The 14,744-nt window shown below is 37.8% G+C and overlaps 1 protein-coding gene across 1 annotated transcript; it reads right to left on the reverse strand.

Moving 5' to 3' along the window:
* Positions 1-5,048: 5,048 nt before the first annotated feature.
* sost (sclerostin) lies at positions 5,049-9,534 on the reverse strand. The gene is made up of 2 exons (XM_081392536.1): positions 9,242-9,534; positions 5,049-6,991 (listed from the first exon to the last, which is right to left on the reverse strand). The coding sequence occupies exons 1-2, from the start codon at positions 9,480-9,482 to the stop codon at positions 6,597-6,599; spliced, it is 636 nt and encodes a 211-aa protein (XP_081248662.1). The 5' UTR covers positions 9,483-9,534; the 3' UTR covers positions 5,049-6,596.
* Between the last annotated feature and the right edge of the window lie 5,210 nt (positions 9,535-14,744).

Raw genomic sequence — 14,744 nt, forward strand, 5'->3', positions numbered from 1 at the left:
GAAGACTATATGAGACTTTCCATAAACATCAGACTGTGCTTATGTTAACTGCCTAAGCTGTAGAATTATTATATGTAATCAGTTCAACTTTCTGTGTATTGGTAGCCATGACATCATATGTTGATGTCACACATGCGTAAGGTGGCCTTTACCTGGCCTTTCTCCTTCCTCTCTGATGCAAGAGTGTTCAGCGCAGTACACGCACGCCATTTGGCATGTGTTTATTGGCAGAGCTGGGTTATGTTCAAGGTGTCTGTTTGACTTGGATGGATTGTAATCTTTTAAACAAACAAACTGCAATCCAGAGCCAAGGCTCGACACCCAGCTGGCAAGGCCTGTGGTTAGCACTGATATGAATGTTACCCCGCTTCCCACACAAACACATTGCGCAGAGTCTGTTTGCCTCAGCTTGGTGTGTTTCTACAAGAAACTTCCACTTTTTTTGCCACATTGGTGACAATTGAGGCACAAAATGTCAACCAGTGCATATTTGTTTTGAGTTAGGATTTTAAATGTTTATTAACTATCCAGTTTCTTTTCCCGCTGCATATCTTTGGCCTAGATCGGATGCTGCCACTTGGTTGGGACGGTCAAGGCTCATCGAACGCTGCTGACCCGTGATGTTACCATCCACCCCTGGACACATCCGTTCTTCCCCCTTCACTCGAATTTCCCACTGAGCCATCCTTCATGGATCATTGATAGGTGGCCCTTTTCCACTCTTAGACCCAGGATCCGTTCTTTGAATCCAGTGAGCAGTGGACACTTAAAAGCCTTTTATTGGGAGGGGGGTGATGGAGGCCATGCTGAGTGGCTCCAGTCTCTCTTTTCTGCCCTGACCCTGGCCTTTCCCTCAGACAACCCTCACCACCACCAGATCCCGTTCTCTTTCCTCTATAACACTTCCCATGTTCCCAGGTCTATGCCAAGTGCTGCTCTGCTTTGGATTTGTTTGAAGCTGTTAGTTCGAATGACCTGATAAGGGAGGGGCTGAACATCCATATCCAAATGTGTCCGTCATAACCCACATGTGTTTGACTTTGGAAATTAGTTTCTTGTCTGGAGTGCCTTGAATCAAGGATTTAGGGGGACTGACTTTGCTTTGAGTTAAAGTAATCCCTGGTAATGCATCCAATAGCATGAATTGCATCCATGTCCTTTTATTTTGATATGCTTTATATTATGGCATTGTTTCCTGTCTTTTGTTTCCTTTTGACATTTGTTTTATTGTTTCCAGGTGTGTTTTGTTAATTAATCTCATTATTGTGATTTATTAGGTCATGTTCTTGAGCATTTAACTTACCCTGTTTGTTTTGTCTTTGTTTGGACTTTTCCTATACAGATGCACTACTAAAAATGCATCAATTTTACATTTGTATAAAAAGAAATTGTATTTTTTATAGCGTTCAAAAGTTTGGGGTTAGTATGTTTTTTTTTTTTACTTTTATTTAGCAAAGATGCATTAAATTGAGCAAAAGTGACAGTAAAGATATATTTATAATAATAAAAAAACTTTCTATTCATCAAATAATCCTGAAGAATAAAACATTTATCAGGGTTTACACAAAAAAGTAAGCAGCGCAAACATTTTCAACATTGATAATAATGAGATATGTTTATTGAGCACCAATTCAGCATATTAGAATTATTTCTGAAGGATCATGTGCCACTAAAGACTGGAGTAATGATGCTGAAAATTCAGCTTTGCCATCACAGGAATAAATTACATTTTAAAATATATTAAAACAGAAACTAGTTATTTTAAATTGTAATAATATTTCACAGTATTACAGTTTTATCTGTATTTTGATCAAATAAATACAGCCTTAGTGAGCATAATCTTAACTCAACTTTTTATAACTCAGTATAATCTTAAATATTTAATTTTCATAACCAGTAATCTGAAATATTTCATATTAATTATACATCATAACATTTCTTTTTGAGCATTTTGAAAAATGCTCAAATGAAATGAAACACTTCACTTCTTTACTTTGTTTATTTTCAGATCTAAATTAGATTTTGAATCCCAGGTTTTCAATGTGGCCTCAAACTTTTGGGACACACTGTATGTTGTTGTTCCTTGTTTCTTGACTTTGGGCAAACTCTGTCCTGACAAACTCCTGCTTCTTTTATATAATATTTTGCTCAGTAAATATACCCACCCTAGGAAAAACTTGGACATTGATGATGACAGTTATTATGCAAGTCTAAAAGGAAACTTAATATTCAAACAGTTATTCATGAGAATTTGGCCTTTACTTTTTTTTTTTTTTTTATTGAGCCAAAACTTACAACATAAGCCCAGCTAACAGAGCAATCATCTCAGAAAGATGATGTATTCCGGCTTTTGGCATAACATGTAAATCAGCTGATCAGATGGAGGATTTTTTGGCCTTAATTTGGAAGAAGATTACTTCATTAATGACTAGTGTAGCCAATCTATCTCATACTTTGTCAGCATGAGTGCTTGATTTAGGTATTCAAGCACTTCTTGAATTTCATGGGATAGTACACAGCAGCTCCATAACATTTCATTTCAAAAGCAGTGTCTTTAATTTTGCAGTCTGACCAGGAAGAAGTGACATTCTGGAGCAGTTCAGTGAGATTTACTTAATCACCATCATGTGTTGCTAGTCAGCCATGTACCACTGAAGAGGTCCACCTGTGTGCTTTGAGACACTAGAAGGTAGACGTCATCTTAGGTTAAGCAATGACTTATTCAACAATGTATGTCTTTAATACGTTATAGTCAAGTGGATAACAGGGTTAAATGACACTTAGAGTTTATAGCCTCCTCATTTTCCTAACCCTCATACTGTGCCCGCCTGATCCTTGGATCACATTCAACACAAATTGAAAACTCATTTAAAAACTTCTTGAACTCAGTTTTTTCTTCTTCTTCTTTTGTAGTCCCAAAGAGCATTGTGATTAAAAAAAAAAAATATATATATATATATATATATATATCTGCTAAATGTGCCCCTTATCGATCACATATTTTATATAAAAAGAAATTTGATATAAAATCATATATTTTTATATAATATAGAATATTTTTTTTTACTGTGGCCCTACAAGTTTGATTAAACCATCAAAATATGAGAAAAATATTTTATATTTTTTTAATATGTTAAATATGAGGGAAGAACTAAACACTAAACTTGGTGAAAGTAATTATCTGACAAAATGATTTGGGGAAAAAATCTAAGTACAGCTACAGGTTTTATTTTACTATGCAAAAAAATGTCTACAACATAATCAGTTGCTAATATTTCATTGGTTCTCTCTTGCACGTGTTCATAATTTCTTTGTATTCGAGCCTGGCCAAAAATGATGTCTGTACTATTTAGCATGTTTCATTGTGTTGTCACACATAAAACAATGTTGACTTCAAGCACAACTACGCAATATGCTTACAAATTTGTAATAATATTTGACATAAAAGGGTGAAGATGTCAATTTTCGTAGGCCGGACATCACTTTTGGCCACTACTGTATATAAAACTTGGACATTGATGACTTATAGTTTGGGCGTCTAAAAGGAAACTAAAGATTGAAACAATTATTTGTGAGAATTTGACGTTTACTTTTTTTACTAAGCCAAAACTTACAACACAATCCCAGCTAACAGAAAGATGATGTATTTTGGCTTGTGGCAAAAACCATTTCTATAACATAAAATGTAAATCAGTTGATCAGATATGTTTGTTTTTTTTGTTTTTTGGCCTATATTTTGAAGATCACTGCCTTCATTAATGACTGATGTAGCCAATCTATCGACTTGTGCTTTGTCAGCATGAGTTTATTTAGGTACTTTGCAAACTCAAGCACTTCTTGAATTTCATGGGATAGTACACAGCAGCTCCGTAACACTTCATTTGCAAAAGCAGTATATATATTAATAGATTTTTCATCAGTTTTCTAAGATACTCAAATGAAACAGAGAAGATTTTTTTTTAAGTGCTTTTCTTGAAATTGTCCCATAGCCAGTGTTCTAATATCAAAATCGACTGTATTTATAGCATATTCATCAGCAAAAGCATGCAGAGGTGTATGCGAGATATTGTCTGCTCTGGCTGACTGGTTCCTGGAGGAGTTAAGTGTCTGAGCAGTGCTGTGGCGTCTGAGATATACTGTGAAGCAGGCACAAAAGTGTTAAACACACACTGAGGAGTGAGTCCCAGCTGACCTCTCTCACACACTCCTGCTTTCCCTGTGGCTGTGGAGGTCCGTGCCAGGTCCCTGCTGAGTAACGACTGCAAACAGGGGCCGTAACTAAGGTCAGATGCTTTGTCAGCATCAATTTATTTAGGAACTACTCATGTGACACATTCAAGCACTTGTTCTTGATTTACTCGGAAATGCTTCGGCCTGCCAGCTACTTTTGAGCAAAAGCATGGCATGTCAAGCGGCCATGAATTTGGGACGATTATATTTGAACTGCGGGAAAATATGTTCCCGATAGATGTGAACTAAATGAAAATCATTTAGTTTAGAATGTATCCTTATGTTTGCTCATATACATCTTTTAGTCATTCTGTAAGATACATAAACGCTGTAAACATTCATAAAAATGAATATTTGTTTGGTTTACAGCACAGAGACTCTATGTCGTTTTGTGTACTGAGCAGCCTGGACCCAGTTAGACTAATATAGAGAATTTCATCATGAGAGAGCATGCAGACAAGATTAGAAGGAGTCGGCCAATACACATTGTCTTGTCAATCTATGGCTCAGACTGTGCAAGCTTAAACAAACAAATAGATGAATGGAGGCCTGTGGGTTGAGTTCACCATACCGGACAAAAAGAGCTATTTCTGTTGTGACTGTAACGTTCCCGTCTGACGAGGAGATTCTTTCCTTTTCTCGCCTTTTGTAACGTGTCTTAGACATTCCAAAGTGCTACAAAGCCTCTACTTCCTAATTGCGGAATATTGTTTACAGAGGGTTCATTGAGGGTTGGATTTAGCGTGCGGGCACGGCCCAACAGGAGAAAGGATCTGTCAAGGCAGTCTGACAAGAATGATAACAAACACACTTCTTTTCACATATATACGTTGCTTAACTTTATTCATGTACTCTTTTTCGGTATGAAATTCACTATAATTACATATAGTACAATACTGGCTATTATTTTCTACAAAAAAGATTGCATAAATAATTTAAATGATGAAATTGAAAAAATAAATATGCAGTTCATTCTTTGTAACAGTCTTTTGGTCAAAGAGAGAGAGTGGATCCATTCATCGAGGAGGATAACGCTCAATGAGACCACACGTACAGTATATACAAGTTGCTATTCGTGGCAAGTCTGCTTACATTATAAAAAATCCCTTCCAGTTGCTATTTTAAATACACAATTGAAAAATAAGCAAATATTATCAGCACTGAACAAAAAAAAAAAAAAAGCTGGGGAAGTCATGAGCAGAAAATGTTGAACATTTGGCATTGGCTTAATCTCTTTATCCTGTGTAAAATCAACATCCAGCCCACAATCTCAGAGTTTGGTTCACTTATTTGTCTCTTCTTTTTCCGGTCACTTGAGGAGACAGGAAGGATGACACCTTTGGTGAAGACTTCAGTAATGGATGTAGGTAACCTGCTAGCAATTGCAGATAGCTGAATATCTCCAAATGGTTTCCATTGAAGGAAGGTGCAGAAAGGTTTTTTGCCCGCGAGGAATTTTTGCAGATTCTTGCGCACATGTGGGCCTCTTTTTCGGGTGTTCTAACAAACAGGAACTGACCATGTCTAGAGGAAATGGCTTTTTATGACTCAAATCCTAAACACAGGAATGGAACTATTTGGTAATTAGGACAAGTCACAGGAATATCGTTTGCGGTTCTTGACCTCCGGGGACTTGGACCGTGGAGGGCTGACACAACTTTTCGAACTCTCCATAACGCGGCTCTAACTGCCAGTTCCGATCAGTTTCTTGTGGAAATGTGAAGTTGCAGAAACTCACATGGTGCCTGGCTCGGCTCCCCAGCCCGTCAAGAGCACTCACGGGCTGGTAAAACTGACCAAGGTTAAGAATTCTGGGCCTCAGCGATCTGTCAGCAGCGGCGTGTCTTTTGGGCCCGACACGGCTGGACGGTCAAATCATACGCTGCTCCAAGTCCAAAAAGAGGAGGACAAATCTGGTGCACAAACATTCACATGAGCGCTTGGTGGATTGGTTGAGCGCTCAGTGTGTTTGCCCGTATGTTAGCTTACCCTTTCAATGAACTTCAAACTTGAAATGAACTGCTTGGGTAAGAATATGTGGAGTTATTCCTCCTCCCTCAAAATATCATGAACTATCACATTCCCTGAACTAATCTCACATAATTGTATACGTCTTTTCACTCAAGCATCCATTAGTCCACTGGCATTCTACGATCAAACTGGGACTATTTAAGCTCAAGAGCACATTCAAACAGTGAGACATCTGAAATACATTGGAAACTTCTTGGCGTGCCAATAAGTTTGTTAAATGCTAATGTGTGTATTCCTTCCCTTGGATTGGAGTTTCTGAAATATGTGTGCGCATGTATAAAGGTGTATTTGTATGTGTGCAAGAGAGAGTTTCTGTAGCAGTTCAACTTTCCCCCTCAGTACGAATTGCTGTTGACTGAGGGCACTTTGCTACGGTGCTTCTTATTGCGCCGTGGCTTCTTAGAGGGCAACTCCTTGACATCCGACTGGTTGTGATGGCGAGTGAAGCGTTTGCACTTGCAAGACGTGACTACTCGGATTTTGTATGTCCGGTTTGGTCCGTTCGGACACTGGAGTTGTATCCGCTGAGTGCGGGAGTGAGCTGGGATGCAGCGGTAATCGGAGGAGCTGCTTCTCCACCATTTCCCCCTGAGAATTGAGTTTGGCATGAGATGAGCTGGAAGGCATTGACCAGAGCACACCAGTTCCTTCACAGGTTTGACACTGCGGCAGGATCCATCAGTAACGTGGCGGGTAGAACGCAGCTCCCTGCAGCTTAGTTCAGAGGCTCCTGGAAAAGAGAGCAGGACCAGAACAGATTAGTTAAATGTTTACAAAATGGTTTAGGGATGCATCTTAAATAAAACACAGCTACCAACGCTGGTATTGATTACAGCCTGTGTGACACACAGGGTTTTGGATTGTTCACAACTAGGATAAACAAATCAGATTTTATTTTTCATGTTTTGTTATATACAGTAAATTTCCTAAAGTTGACTTTGTTGTGTTTTGTCGAGTTTCCCAGAAAAATTTGCTTTGTGTCCAACTCGAGAGGAAACGCACAATCACATTTTTATATCGACTCAATATGTTTTCGCTTTTGTATTTAATCTGGTTTGGATTTGGCCTCTAATTTTTAGTATGTGCTCTTGGTTGAGGCTGGAATTGATGAGAAACCCAATCAATTAGAAACCCACAGACACTAAACAACATACATTTACCAGATTGTTCTGATAAGTACAGAAAGGACCGAATACTTGTAAACCGGATCAAGAGACTTCTGTCTGGGTAAGAGCTAACATTTTCACAGTATGTATTCTCCTCAAACAACATCGACAATGTCTTCATTTATGTTTCGCATTTTATGTGTCAGTTAAAAAGATGAAACTGAGAGTGAAAAGATCTGTTTCCTTCTTCAGCTCCCCTCCTGGAGAAGAACAAAGGATTTATGTGTGTGATGAGTTCAGGTTCTGCCTCCCCTGATTCTCAGAAAATCTGATCTGATGTTTTATGAGGAGCTGGAGGAGAGCCAGAGGAAGATGAACATATCTCAACATGACCCCACACTGACCACCAGAGAAAATACACACGTCACCTCTTCAAGATCAGCACATGAGAGTGTGATTTCGTTCTCCAGCCCATCCCACCCCCTGACTGGCAAGTGTAACATACATGCTTGGCTTGAAAACTGTTTCCTTCTGCTGAAATACAACATCATTTTAGGACTGTTCACTGACATTATGGAATTGTCTTGCATCTTCAGTTCACTTAACAAATTGCTCAATCCTTAATTATTTGTATAATAATTTCATTAACCTGTGTAATCTGGAGGATTGCTTATTATTATTTTTGGAAGTAATCAGTGTATTTATTTAGCAGTAAATTTAGACATTCCAATTACTCAAACACAAGGCTTTACTTCAGTCCAAAGTCTTGATTTGTGTTCTGGAAACAAGTTCTAAGGGTGTTTTTTACAAGAGTCCTCTTTAAAAGAACCAAACTGAAAAGGGCCGATTGTGAAAACACCCATCTTTTTTCTTTTTTCCTGCTAATTCTTACATCCACATACACAAACACACATTGTACATTGTTAGAACTACTGTTGGTTTGAATTCACAGTAGTTTTACTTTTCACAGGTGGGAGTCATTCTCATGGCAATGCCCTGAAGAAATGACCCCTTAGAAAAACTTCTCACATTTTCAACTACCCTGAAACCATACTGTTGCAATTAGATGGTTATGGAAAGGCAGACCTTGTCTAATTATGTAAAATTGGGGATACAGCAACAAAAAAAGGGTTATTGAAGTTAGCGTATCACTTGGGCTGGTGAAAAGGTGGAGCGGCATGCATTCTTTCTGAATTTGAGCTTTTATTTAAAAGCGGCACATCTATTTAGAGCCAGGATATCCAGTTTTGTGGAAGTTTATAATGATTATTTGTGTAGCCTGTATACATTACACTATAAAATGCAGAGTGGATTTTTTAAAGTCATTAGTTTAACAAATTACTGGAGCAAATATCGTTATAGATAGGCTTGTTTGCTTAGTCACCTTTTCAGTTGCTGATGTCTAATCCGTTTTAGATAACAAAACCGTGTAGGTCTCAAGATCTATCTAGTGAAAATTATCTAATTATAATATTTGAGACTAATTTATTCATTTATTTAACTTGCAAACACGCAAACCCTTGCCAACAGCAGCATATTCCTGTTAAAATGTTCAGATTTTACAATCTGTATACTTGTCTACATAAAATATCTATAATGTACTTTAGTGCTTGCTTAATCAAATAGCTTCAAATTCATTAAAGTCAAAATAACTAAGTTACAAAATTTTATATCAGCATTAGGTTACCAGGGGGGGTTATTAACTTTAAAGAAAACATTTTTAAAATACTTTTCTATTTGAAAGAGCTCAGAAAAAGAAGAAAAAATCCATGTTAAGAATTAGAACATCCATACAGTATTATATTAATGTTGGTATTGATCTATTTTAATAGAGCTCAATACTGTTCATTAAAGATCTGTTTCTTGTTACTTACCATAAATGCGTGAGTTGGCTGATGATCTCCTTCCTCCGTTCTTAGCCCGGTTCATTGTGTTATTGTCAGAAAGTTGTATCTGCTCCTCGGGTTTATTCGTGTCCTCCGTGTACTCTGGTATAATTTCTGTAGCATCATTTTTTAAAGCCCTCCATCCGTGCGCAGCTGTGAAACATCCCTGTAGCAGCACCAGCAGCAACAGCCGCGCGCCGCAGTGCACGAGCGCTAGAGACACCTGCATACTGAAATAACGACACGTTCAGCGGGCAAACTCTGACCGGTTTTCTTCTCTTCGTGAGAGGCTTTCCTTTTTAAAGTACCACAGGTTTCGGTGGGGGGGGGGGAAAGAAGATAATTTAGCGCTTACACGAAGTGGGAGGGATTTAGGCAAAGTAGCTCATTCAGAAACTGATAGGGAGGAAGGGGCACCCGCAGAAGTGTAAGGTCAACCTGAGAGGAAAGTCATCTTTTTTTTTTCTCTTTCTTTTTTTTTTTTTTTACCAGAAATTAGACAGCGTGTTACTGCTCTATTTCATGTGTCGTGTGCTGTTGTCTTCACTTCGAAAGATCACAAAAAAATATAGGCCCTGCTACAAAACAGACTTTTGGACAGACCTTTTCATTCTTTAAAATGTAGGCCTATTTGTGCTAAAATAGGCTAAATTTGCCTATCTTTCAGCAGACACAGTCGGTTGATAGGCTATTTCTCACACGTAACACGAATTATAATATAGCCTAGCATACATGTTGTGACATTTAAACAGAATACTAAAGTTGTTTTTTTTTGTTTTTTTTTTTGGCGATACATTTATGATAATAAATTGGGGCTAGAAAGTACCGATCGCAATGGAAAACGTGTCTTGTGTTTGTTAGCATATTTGGCGACCGTTGAATTTTATGTGCTATGATGACTAAGTTTAATAATAACTGGAACTTTTGAAAACCTTACAGGCTAAAGGCAAGGACAACTTTTACTAACCCATCCCCCTCTTCCTTTGACTCTATTTTTGTGTGAATATTTTAGGGACACGTGCATTATCAGTCTGGCAGTAGCCTATACATTAAAGACTAGGCTATTTTAGGGACACGTGCATTATCAGTCTGGCAGTAGCCTATACATTAAAGACTACTATGAATGAGCAGTTGGACACGCACAAGATACAGATTCTTTATGTCACATAACTGTCACATCAGCGTTAAATGCATCGCTTTGTACAAACACTGCCCTCTTGAGGGAGCCCAAACAAGCAAAAACCTTGAAAGGATATTATATCTCTTTTATTGCATACATGGGAAAACGTTCTGCTTCTCCTGTCTGTTGCATTATTTCTGCTTGAAATTCTTAAGCTAAGCAATTGTCAGTGTGCATGAGACTGGTTGAGCAATAACTTCTAATGCTACTCTGATACATTGTGTCCAGCCAGTCAGCTTAGAAACCACTTTGGCAGGATAGATGGAATTCTTCTGCGATCTATTGTGACTCTTCTTTTTGGCCTGTCATCATGAAGAAAAAGAAAGATCACAGTGTCCACCACAGGCCCAGACTGATTGTAGCCTATACTCTTTCCCTGTCATTCGCTAGCTGTTTTTATACCTCTTTGGGTTTGTGCACAGAAAACACAGTCTCCAGGCATGCTTTATCAAGATAGCAGCTTGAGCATAAATAACACTTAGATGTGTTCCAGATTTACAAGGGCTGCCAGCAAAAGATATTTGTATAAAAAAGGAAAAAAGGGCAACACTATGTGAAAGCCACATAAACAAAGCATTTAACTCATCTGGACTGACAGGGCTAGACTCTCAATGCATGAAATGCAAACATACCAACTTGCAGTTGAGCATTAAAAGTTTTCAGATAATAGAACAGGGTCAAAGTTGATCTTGTGAAAACAAAAAGTGCTCTCAGGCCCTGCTAATAAGTTTTTATCACCAGATTCATGGTTAAATCTTGTATAATAATAATTAATATTATTATTATTTGTTTTTTATATTGCTTCAGATTTTTAATCTTATTTAAACATTTATAATAGTGGCTCGAGTGTCACTTACATTTATTTACAAGATCTTACATGGGTCATAATAAAGTGTGAAAATGTTCTTTTGTATATGATAATCAGGGCAATTTTTCACACAAACTAGAGTCAGCAAAAAGCTTAGGAGATACTCTGAGGGATATAGTCATAACATTTCACAAAGTCTGATGAGAGGATACACATTAGTGTGTATGAATATAATATGTGGTAAATGGAGTAGTTTGCACAAAACATTAGTGATTTCTACTTTCAAATGCGCAGATTATACCATTTCCAGCTGTCCTGGGAACTGATGTCTCATTTAGAAATACAGCCCTGACAACTAGTATTATAAATGAAGCATCTGCGCAATGTTACTGAAGAAAAACATTTATGGATCATATTTTATCTGTACAAGTACCGCTCCCCTGCAGCTTATGAACCTAGAATATTACAGTAATACCTCACATCTCAATCTGCCAAGTCATTTCCATTTGTCATTAGTAGCACATTTGTCATGCTGGATATAATAGTATGAAAATTTCACAGAAATAGAAGCACATTAGGTAAATAAGCCATGACTAGCTGAATCATACTAATAGCACTTCCAAGACTAAATCATGTTTTAAAAGAGTTCATTTGAGTTTAAGAGCAGCGGAAACCTCAGCTGTGGTTTTACTGAGAGTCTCGGCAAACCTTGCTTACCGCTGGGTCCATGTGTTAACCACTCTTTAACCACTCTATGTACAACAGAGCTGCCACAAGTGCAATTGTAAACAATGATCACCTAGCCAATACTTATCAACTGATTCTTACAAGATATGCACACAGACCGGTAGTGTAGTTGCAGCTATAGCATGGTGGGAAAAAAAGAACAAAATGCCAAGCCATTAAACTCATTCTGACGAGGTTATGAACAAATAGAGTTGTGGGAGAAATATATCGGCAGTGATTGTTATGAGAGAATATTATTGAGAAATATAGTGCGTCATTGTTCTCTGGTTCACTTTGTTACAATCCAGATTGCTAGGTTTCCTAAATTATTTATTTATTTAATCAAATCAGATCCAAGGTTACTGGAAGTGAGATCGTACAGAACAATGTCAGAACAACGTCATTTCAATGTCTTGAAATGATCAAGCAAGTTGGCATTGTCATTTACACACTGTTACCGTGATTTTGCCAAGTAAGAAGAAAGTACGATATTTTGTTGATTCCTGTCTCAAAATTCAGTCTTAACCATATCCCTAACCCTACCTATAACTTATCCCTAAAATCAGAGGGAAATGATCCAAAGCACCTAACCCTGGTTGAAAGTCTAAACTTGACATTAACTGTAAACTTGTCCATCAAATCTGATTGGTTGATTGGAATGTTGTTCCAGGAAAATGTTGCACTTGGTGAATTCATGTTCACCTTGCGGGTCATTATGATGTTCAATCTTAATGTAATGAATAATTTTAGTGTAGTTATTATGGAAAGGTCACTTGATTTCACAAGATTGACGGAAAACTCAAAATATGTGGATCAGTAACTCGCATGATATTTTGCAACAGTTTGTAAGAGCCGAATGCCATTTTCATGAGACATGAATCATTCTTTCAGTGGCTGTTAATTTTTTTTTATGAGTGGAAGTGTCTCTGAATTTATTTGGAAACTGAAAGCGACTATTGAAATCTGAAGCAGATTTTTTATTGCAGAAACACACAATGATGATGTGCTCTTCTGATGGGGCGCCACCATTTCCCAGAATGCTCTGTAAAGGTGCGTTAATTAGCCATGAACGTATTAAAAGCCTCAGATGCTGAGCATGCAGGAATTTATTTGGGTTCTAAGAGAGGGAGGGGGGGAAAAGGAAGTTATTTCAAGAGCACGTTTCAAAAAGCTCCACAAGTTTGCTTTTTTATGGGATCAATAAAACCAGATAACAAGCATGTGAAAATAATCTAGCTCTCTGGTATCTAATCCAATAAAGACTAATTAAAAACAGGACTAATAAACAGGGTCATGACACTGGCTGTCATGTGAAGATAGCTGATGATGGAGTAGCAGGAAAGATATTCCCACTGGCCACCCACACTGTGCTGAGAAAATAAACCTGCTTTGGGAAGGGACAAGTTTCAGACACCTCGCAGTGTGGACTTTCCTTCCGTCTGTTTTTGTCAATGCTGTCGATTTGTCACATCAGATGTGTACGTAAATCCTACTTTGTGGTGATGTATTCTTCGTTTGGGTTTCCTTTAAGTCAGAGGTCACTCTAAAAGGTCATTTTTACTGTCGCCGTGCCAAGTGAAAAGTGTTATTATGTCAAACTAAATGCATACAGCAAACAATTGTAGTGGTTCCCTGTTAGGGCTTATTGTGTTTTTAATTTCCCAAGCATTTTATGAATATTTTTGGTTGAAATAACTTTTTGAACTCTTTGGTTTTCTGCCGCCTATATTGAGACTTCGATGTCTTCCAATTCTAGCTAATGGATTAATACTTGACCTTGCAAATAGGGGTCAAATGTGGAGCCTGTTCTTCGTTAACTCATGTTTCTCTGTTGTATCTTAGCTCTGTCTTTATTTATGCATCAATAACAGAAGATCCCTTTTCATGTGGTTTTTGTGTGTTTGGCTAATCAGAGATAATTTCGGTTGATCTCCTAAAATAATGAAGTTGTGCTTTAGATGTGTCTAATTTGTTGTTCTACATGACTAGGAACAAGTGCCGTGTGTATATTTCACGCCTAAAATCAAACAATGGCTTTGGAAAAATAACAGCGCATCCAGCTTTCCTTCCTATTTGCTTCCAAATCAAACACTCCCGGCAGTATCTCACCAGCAATCTGACTTAGGAGCCACGCAGCCATATTCTGCTGTTTTTTACATGACAGTTCTTTAATAAATATCAGACGCACTTGGCAAGGCCCCGCGGGAACGCCACAACAGCAGAGTGCAGGAAGATGAAACGAGCAACACCACTGCGGGCACAAGTGCTTGGAAGAGGATCTGAAGCCCATCCATTCCAAGAATGTTCTCTCCCATATTTCCCAATAATTAGCGCTGCTCCACAGATGTTCCTTTTTTCCCCTCCAGTTTTCATTATGGGAGCATGCGGTGAAATGGAACAAAAAAGTGGAAACATCATATGATTTTCATTTAAGCCGGTCATTAAGGAAGACGACAAAGCAATAGGGGGATATCATTCACTAGAAGTGCCATTAATAATGAGATTTTTAAAAGATTAGTTCTTAGATTAGTTGTTACTGAAACTATGTTCTTCTGCCAAATTATCTATCTGGAATTTGGTCAAGCCCAACTGATGGTTACACAATCTGTCAGGCAATGTTTATAATATAACACACAATTTTACTTGTCTTGAAATAACAATTTCCCTTTCTTTCTTATTAATTTAACAAATTTACACGGACATATCATCCATGACCTAAAAGAATTAGTTAACCCAAACATTCTAATTCTGTCATCTTTTATTCCTCATCATCTAAA

Source organism: Scardinius erythrophthalmus (assembly GCF_964197995.2).
Source record: "Scardinius erythrophthalmus genome assembly, chromosome: 18".
Taxonomy (NCBI): domain Eukaryota; kingdom Metazoa; phylum Chordata; class Actinopteri; order Cypriniformes; family Leuciscidae; genus Scardinius; species Scardinius erythrophthalmus.